At 35.4% G+C, this 8,706-nt stretch overlaps 2 protein-coding genes across 3 annotated transcripts; both read right to left on the reverse strand.

Moving 5' to 3' along the window:
- Window positions 1-2,009: 2,009 nt before the first annotated feature.
- On the reverse strand, window positions 2,010-7,049 carry LOC6651095 (RING finger protein unkempt). 2 transcript variants are annotated; one of them, XM_015176778.3, is made up of 8 exons: window positions 6,834-7,049; window positions 6,544-6,753; window positions 4,913-5,332; window positions 4,645-4,847; window positions 4,229-4,341; window positions 3,821-3,929; window positions 3,538-3,660; window positions 2,010-3,444 (listed from the first exon to the last, which is right to left on the reverse strand). In XM_015176778.3, the coding sequence occupies exons 1-8, from the start codon at window positions 6,893-6,895 to the stop codon at window positions 2,648-2,650; spliced, it is 2,037 nt and encodes a 678-aa protein (XP_015032264.1). In that variant the 5' UTR covers window positions 6,896-7,049; the 3' UTR covers window positions 2,010-2,647. The 2 variants fall into 2 exon arrangements, with proteins under 2 accessions (XP_015032264.1, XP_002074020.1); XM_002073984.4 differs by lacking the exons at window positions 3,821-3,929; window positions 4,229-4,341 and having other exon boundaries at window positions 6,834-7,048.
- Window positions 7,050-7,286: 237 nt separating this feature from the next.
- LOC6651096 (leukocyte receptor cluster member 1 homolog) lies at window positions 7,287-8,371 on the reverse strand. The gene is made up of 3 exons (XM_002073985.3): window positions 8,342-8,371; window positions 8,189-8,288; window positions 7,287-8,133 (listed from the first exon to the last, which is right to left on the reverse strand). Exons 1-3 carry the CDS (start codon window positions 8,362-8,364, stop codon window positions 7,357-7,359), a joined length of 900 nt encoding a protein of 299 aa, XP_002074021.1. The 5' UTR covers window positions 8,365-8,371; the 3' UTR covers window positions 7,287-7,356.
- Window positions 8,372-8,706: the final 335 nt, after the last annotated feature.

Genomic DNA, 8,706 nt, shown 5'->3' on the forward strand with positions numbered 1-8,706 from the left:
TTATTTGATTTCTTGTCTAGATGGCATAATATGGTTTGATGATTTGAAGTTTGTTTTTGTTTTATTTGTTGACATGTCTAGAGAATTGCTTTTAGATTTAGGTGGTTAGCTCTATAGAGTTGATATAGGAGTTGTGTTTATATGTATGTATATTTATATATATATGTATGTATATAGATTAGCAAAAGTTTTCACTGGGCCCGATGGTGAGAGAGTCGAGTCGTCAGTAGGAGGTTTTTGAGGGGGGCGGAAGGTAAAGGGTAAAGGTAATTTTAGCACTCAACAGCTCCATTATAAAAACCATTTTCATTAACATTTCTGCATTTTCCCTTCTTTTTCTTCTTCTTGTTGTATCATAAACTCTATTAAAGCATTAAATATAAATATATATTTATATATATATATATATATATTTAATTTAACACACATTTATTTATTGTTAATAATTATTAATTTGTTGTTTTTAATATTGGTTTTGGCTACACACACATTTAAAAGCCTTTGCGCTGCTTCACTAAATAGCATTAAAATATAGTTATATATATTTTGTTATTTATTTGTTGTATATCTTCATAGTTGCTGTTGTTGTTGTTGTTCCATAAATGCCTATGCTGCTGCTACATTGCTAGAATTCATTCTCAAAACATTTCCAATACATAACTAATAATACATTTTACTTAGCTCTTTTCTTCGTAAAAAAAAAAAAAACAATTTCTTATAGACGGTTTTCTTGTTGTCGATCATTTCATTAAGTTGTTGTTAACAATAAATATCTATTTTTGTTTTTTTTTTTTTTTGTTGAATTCGCTGTCTTGAGTTACATTTATTGTTTATTCTCTCTTTACATACATATTTCAAATTTCCTTCTAAAACTCCAATTTTAATCCTTAAACATTAAATTTTGTTTGACGACTTTGACATTAATTTTCCTTTGTTATTTTGGAAGAATACAGCTTATTAAGAAAAGAGAATCAGCAGAGCAAAATAAGTACTTAAAGCACTAGCAAAATCACAAAAATAACCTAGTAGAGTATATATATAAAATATAGTTCCATACAGTATACAAAAAAATTTAATCCGAAACAAATTTAATTTTCGAATGCATTCATCATTACATCATTGTGTTAATTTGAAATTTTGGGTACGTGACACGTTAAACAAAATAATATGAATTAATTCGTTGTGCCCAAAAACCAACAAAATCAACTAAAGAATTACCAAAATTAAAATGGTTTATTTCTTTCTCTAAATTTACGAATTATAATTACAAAAATAAAATGGTTTATTTCTTTCTTTAAATTTACGAATTATTTTCGAAAAAAAGTTGGAATGGCCATGTTTTAATATCCTTGCACAAAAGTATTGATCCGTAAATAAAATAAAATTGCAATTTTTCAGATTAGAAAGCAAGACAGGATGAAATATTTTAGACGTAAGATTCATAAACTCTATATATGTAATCAAAGAGTTTACTTATGCAAGGCATCAAAAAACAGATAATTACTTGAGGGCTGCAAATAAAATACACATATTTAATTCACACAAAAGGATTAAAAAAAAATAAGTACAGCTTGTTATTAATTCAATCAACTGTCTTGTCTACACGTATGTAACTATGTATATAATGGTATCATCATCAGTATTTTGTGGCTTGTTTTATATAGTTTTCTTTGTTGTTGTTGCTTTGTCCACAGTTATTATATTTATATATAAAATACAGTTTTGAAAATCGGTTTATATAAAATCACTGGTGGTTTTGTTGTTGCGGTTTCTTAACTCTTTTGTTGTTGGTATTTGTTGTTAAATAGTTTTTGTGTTTTTTTTTTTTTATCAATTTGTTGTTTTCTATAAATTTGTTAATAGTCAATTACTAAAAGTTGCTAGAAAAATTATTTTATCATTTACATATAGATATATATAATTTTAATCATATATAAATCGGTTTCATTTCTTTCGTTTCTTTTTTTTTTTTTTTGTTTTTTGTTTTTCTTCTTTTCTATTGTAGTTTTCATGTTTTAAGTTTCTTAAATAATACTAGTAAAAAGTACAATATGACTGAAAATGTGGCATATGTTTCAATACAATAATATAGAGTGGTTAATACGATAAACAAAAATATAATAATTTTTCCAATTAAATGAAAAGTTTAAATATTTATATTGCAATTTGCTCATTCTTTAAATTAAAAACAAAAAAATTACAAACATACTAAACAAAAAATAAAGTACAAAAATAAAAATTAATTAAATTCTTTAAACATTTGAAATACAGTTTTGAAGACGAAACTCAAATAAACACACGTTTTCAATGATTCCTGTAGTTGATTTTAGGTTTCTTGATAAGAAAAACTAAAAATAAATTGCCAAAGAGCTAACTAGATAGAAAAAATTTAAATAATAGTTTTTGTGCCTAGTAATTGCTAATATCCATAATGATTAATTTGCATAAGATAGTTAAAATATAGATTATATGTTTTCATACATATACATATGCGTATGTATATGTGAGTCTAAATAATATAAGCTTGTGTTTGTTTTTTTGTATTCATTTTTTGCTTACTTTAAATTAATCTGTACTTTGTGTTGTGTTGTTCGCACATTGTCATTTTGTACGTCCGTTCTCCACCCTTCTGTCGATCAAACATATCCTAGGTGTGGGTAGTTATTACCGGTACTTGACAGTAGGGGCATTCGGTAACAGAGCCGGCGCATGTATTACAGATGGACAAGTGATTGCAGGGCTCCAATGTGACAGTTCGGTTATTCTCCTCGCAGTTCATGCATTTCTTGGCATTTTCCAAATATAATACTTTATCAACTTCCTCTAAATCGGTGCGCAGCTTTGACTGCAATTGCTTTAGTTTTTGTATAGACATGTCACGCAGTTCATCGGACAAATGGAGCTGAATTTGGGCTAGATCATAGCGCTCTTTCCATTCAATTGCTTCCTGTTTAGCTTTGTCACGGTGTAATTCGGTAATTTTTAATTTACAAACTAATTCCTCAAAGCGTCCAGATAGTTTTTGAATCTGGGCATTTTTGGTGAGCAGCTCGTTGGTCATGCGGCCCAAATCGCTATTATTCTGGGATTGCAACGATTGCAAACTGAATGCATTCTTAGCCGTATTCAGAGTATTCTCAAAGAGACTATTGCCTACTGAACTGCTATTAATATCATCTCGTATTGTATTCAATTCCGATATCCTAACCGATGGACTAATTGAGAGACCATCACCAAATCCTGGCGAAATTATGCGCGATGGAAAGAATAGATTACTATCTGCTGTATTTTGTGTGGCCGCCGAAAGTGAATTGCTGAGTTTATTGGATCCACCGCCGCCGCCATAGTTGAACGCATCCACATTGAATAGACTGGCATGATTTGTTGGACTATAGTTGAGCGAACTACTAGGAATGTTGACGGCAAAACCACCTGAGTTGAAATCTATGATATGTATTGGAAAAAGATATTCAAAATTAGTTATCAATTCTTGTAATTGAGTTAGAGAGTTGGAGATATTGGCGGCGGCTTACTTACCGTTAATTGAGTTACTTAGTGTCTGATTAGGAATGTTAATTGGCGCCGAGGAACGTGTTAATAAGCTAGTGTTGGCCAAGCTCGCGGATAGCGAGTTCTCGCGCGGATCCTCCAATGAGCAAGCTGCCGGGCAAAGAGAAATCGATTAATCAAGATTTTCAGCTCTGACCCAGGAGTAAGATGAGGCGAGGCGAGGCGTTTGCTTGTCCACAACCATATATGTATGTATATATATATATATATTTGTATAAATAAATTGTACATATTTCTTGTATATACTCACAACGACTATCCAGGGGTCGTGAGAAATTTAAAAACTTGCTGGAATTTGATGTATTTTCCAAAGCATCTACCAACATTTTATTGGTACTATTACCATCAATGTTTAACAACTACGTAAAAAAGAGAACGAAAACGAAAAAAAAGAAAGAAACGAGGAGTCAAAATGTGAGAGAGCACCAGGCGGCCAAACGTTCTTTTTTTTTAAGAATTCTTAATGTGGATGAGAGAACATTAGCTGGATGATGATTGTTAGCTTGATTAGCGCGGATGTTGGATGATTTTGGAAATAAGAGGACGAGACGTGGCGAGACTCACACACACTTAATATGGCACACACACACACATACACACGAACGATGGACATATGGGATTGTTTCGTTTTTAGTTGTTTTCTTTGGATAATACGTACTTTTTCGCCCATATGTAGTACATCCTTGGCTTTAAGATCAGGCAAAGCATTCGAAATAAGTTCACACAAGGAGAGTTCGTGATCCCGCATCTTCTCATCGGCCATTATACAAGCTTTTTTTTGTTTTTAAAGCAAATGGTTTCGGTTTTGTTATTTGAATTTGATAAAATTTTGCGATAATAGTTGATTGATGAGGCACAATAAGTGAAAAGTGATTAAAAGACAAACATAAAGGTTAAATAAAAGAAATCTTGAGATAACCCTACTCTAACTGAATCTTAAGATCTATTAAATACTTAATTTGGTTGTGGAAAACATCGCTCAAAGCTCAATAACAAAAAAAAAAGAAAATGCGAAGAAAAATGCAATCTAGCTGCTTTTATATAAGACTAGGTAACCCCTTTGGCGCAACTTACGTTCCACATGAGCAAAGGCGCAAAAAACGCTGCGTGGGCAATAGCCAGCCTGTTGTACATCATTGCATTTGGTGGATTTGTAGATTTCCGGATGGAATTGCTGTTCAGTGCGTGTATGACAATATTGGCAATGGTCTCCAGCCTCACAGTTGCCCGGTTCGCCCCATTCCTCGCCATGCTTCACATTGGGGCATGGTGTTGATCTGCAGTTTAAGAAACACACAGTTAATAACAATTATCTTTACATTTATCAGAACTAGTTACTTACCTGTATTTAAACTTTCTGGGCGAGCGGCGTTTATCCTTGCTGTTATGATACTGAGGACAAGCATAGCCCTGACGACACAGACGTGGCGGCCTCTTGCAAGGCTCCGTTTTATAGTTGGCTAGAACATAATTAGTATCCTGCCACTTAGGGTCCTCGTTCATGAGATTGCGCTCCTTGTCCAAGGCGTTAAGAGCATTGCTGTTATCCAATGTGATTTCGGCATTCTGCAAGGTCTCCAACTCCTTAATGTCATAGACGGGCGGACGTTGATCTTGTATGCCATGGGCGAAAGCGCAATGCAAACCGTTCTTCACACAATATCCACGACTGTCCGTGTCATGGACACACATGCATGTCTTGTAGTAGCGCAAATGATAGCGACGTTCTGTATCTCCAGCAGTGCGATGAAGGAAAGGGCATCTATGGAGAGTCGAGCGAATGAGGTGAATGGGAGTTTTGTGAAAAGGCGGGCAATATGTTTAGGAGAACATGGTGACGCATTTAGGCAGCCAGAGAAATCTAAAAATAGCGACGGAGCAGCTCCACTTAAACACTTAATCAGTGTTGTCGTTCTAAGGAAAAACCCAGCCAAATCAGCAATAAACTCAAGCTAATTACTTTACATTTTCTTCTTTGAGACAGTAATTTCAGTAAGATTCATAAAAAGAACAAGCTTGGAAACCATTTAGTTTAGTTTAGCAATCTCGTTACTAGTCTGAATTGGATATTCACTTGATTTTATCGTATTAGCCTTTTTCTGCGAATTTTAGCTTTTTTTTTTTGCAAAAGACATGCAGCACTTGTTTCCAAAGTAAAAAAGGGAGAGAAAGAATATGAGAGGGAGCAAACTTTCGTGTACACACATACATATGTATGTATGTGTATGCCTTATGAACAGGCCCCAACTATGGGTCATAAAGTGATCTTTATGTTGCCATTATACTTAATTTTTTTGTGCAGAAAATATAATTGCGTTTTATTCATTGTTTTGAGTTTTTTCCCTTCTATTTTTTGCCGCCTTTTTGTTTGATTCATTTGATTGTGAGAGAGCTTTATGTTTTGGAGAAAAAGCTCGCACCAATTATAACTGTACATTTGAAGCTGCCGGGGGAAAATCAAAATAAAGCGAAGAAAACACGCAAAAGCAAAACGCAATAAAAACAATGACGCACACACTTGTAGCAGCAGCAGCACCGAGTTGTGTGTGTGTGTGCGTGTAGATAGGAGCAACAACCACCACCAAGCCCAAGGCAGCAGCCGCCTCAGCGGATGCTGATTAGAATCTCCGTGCTCAATTGAGCTACAAGCACTTTCACTTTCACTTTGAAGGCGGTGTCGAGGTCATCTACGCCCACCCAAACACACACACACACAAACACAATTGAATTTCACTTTTAGCCAGACGACGCCATCCGCCCGCTCAACGCCCGCACCCAAGTTTTTGTTTGTAAACACACGAAGCCAAGAGATACACACACATTGCAAAGAAAACGAAGAGCAAAGAGGAAATGAAAAAAAAAATACTACGTCGTGGCGTTGTCTCCAGCCTTTTTTTCTTTTGCTGCCACAGCCTGGACAATGCCATTTAGGCGAGAAAGAAAGTGTCAAAGGATACGGACAGTAATACTTACTCATCGCCTTCGGGGCAAATGCCAGTGGTTTCATCATATTTGGTGCAATAATTATCCGCACTATAGTTGAAGGTGCCATCACGTTTTCGTACGGGCCGCCTACGACGCTGATTTTGAAAGTGCCAATTGAAGCAGACGAAGGGTCGGTGCTGGTTGCATTTGTGCTGCAGAAATGATTGGCACTGTTCCACGCGGAACTCCTTTAAATAGCTGGTTGTGCGAAAGATTGCAAATATTTATTTAGCACACATTCTACACAAATTGCACATAAGTTTAATTGCTTTATTTACGTATAATGATTGGGCTTCTCCTGCTGCGAAGACAACAGCAGCTTGCTGGTATCGCTGTTCATCCTTTTGGGTTATATTGCCGTTTGTGTTTTTTCCCACTCGAATTGATTATTTTATCTACTAAAAAGCCAATATAACAAATTAATTAAAAACAATTCTTTTTTGCGTTTTATTCGCCCGCTTCGCTTTGTCCCGAAAAAACAAAAACAACTTCTAGCGTTTTACTCACGCGGTTTAAAACGCGTGAGTAAACCGCTCGAACATGTGAGTAAAACGCGCGAACATGTTCGAGTTCGCGAGCGTTTTAAAACGCGATAGCTTTGCTCCGATAATTTCGATTACGATAGGTTTGCTCCGATAATTTCGACTACGATAAGTTTGCACTTTCTAGAGATTTTACCGCGAAAAAAATAGAAAAGATAATAAAAACAAAAACTCAAAAACCAATTTAAGTCAACCCTTCTTAACGTTATAAAGTCTGAAACTTTATAGTATCCTCTTCGAATATATATATTTTAAATGTTTAAACCATATTTTGTTTTGCGATTTCGGGATTGAATTGACTGTTGTATTTTTGGACAATCCTTGGCGTTACTGCTGGTGTACTAGCGGCAGTAGCTGATGATCCCGACACCGAGACAGAAGGAGCAAATAAAGCCTCCGCACGTAAACGCTCAGCAGCCTCACGTCGCAAACGTTCCTTACGAAGTCTTTCAAGCTTTTCCCGTTTGTGTTGCTTAGCAGTGTCCCTTAAATCTTTTCCACGTGATGATTTCTCTTTTCTGTGTTTCTTGCTTTTCTTTTTATCTTTTTTGGGTTTTTTTGATTTGGAAGGTTTAGCATCAGGCACTGGTGAAGGTGTACGCGCCTTAACTTTCTTTGCGGGAGGCGCAGTTTTCTTTTCCGGCGGTATCAGTGCATTTATTAATGTGAGGGGATCCAAGGATAGTTTTTGTTTAATCTGCCTCTCTGTATGCTTTGCATCGCCTTCATCGTCAGGACGTCGACGTTTGGGTGCTACCTCATACCAACTACGTACTTTCAGAGCTTCATTAGTGTCTTGGCCCAAGTAGGTGAGATAACCGATTTGTTTCTCATATTTTTCCTGTTCCTCCTTTTGCTCCTTTTCCAGGTCCTTATTTGTAGTCTTTATGTGTGTCTTATAGTCGGCAAAGAGATCCACTCCAAGAGCATCTCGATTTGAGCTGCTTATGGATTGGGCTGAAGTAGTGGCTGCATCAGTTTTTCGTTCCGGCAATCCTGACTGCCTTCGAAGGAAGTTTATACGTGCTTCACTTTCCTTTAAAAAAAAGGTTCGATTTAAACACAATTCAACTTTTTCACTTTTCACCTACGGCTAGATCCAATTTGTCCTGGCGTTTTCGCTCTTCTTCCGCTGCAGCTGCTTCATCGCGCCGCACACGTGCAATATTATCTTTGGTACGCACATGCCACCTTAAAGTAGAGCCCAATTAAATATAATTCGTTTCTCGGGCGGCAAAACTTACCTTTTTTTCGGTAAAATATTCATTTATAAGAAATTAATTGCAAACAAAAACATTTCACACCTTCACGTTATTCAACACTGAAATCTTCGTTTATTTTGATATTTTTTTTTGGTATTTTTTTGATGTTTTGGCGACTTTTAATCCGCTCAAAACTGAGTTTTATCGTTTTTAGCTGCTTTACATTTTAAAAGAATCAAAGGTAGATTGCTTCTAATGTCACCAATTGAACTACATATATCTCTGAGAAATCGAGTTACAAATTTGTGCCTTAATCAGTTGGCCGTTTTATTATTTCATTCACGTGTATATCTGAGATTTGTGTAATATTTATATAAATTCAATAGTTCTAGTTGCTTTGCAGTGGT

Source organism: Drosophila willistoni, chromosome 3R (assembly GCF_018902025.1).
Source record: "Drosophila willistoni isolate 14030-0811.24 chromosome 3R, UCI_dwil_1.1, whole genome shotgun sequence".
Lineage (NCBI taxonomy): Eukaryota > Metazoa > Arthropoda > Insecta > Diptera > Drosophilidae > Drosophila > Drosophila willistoni.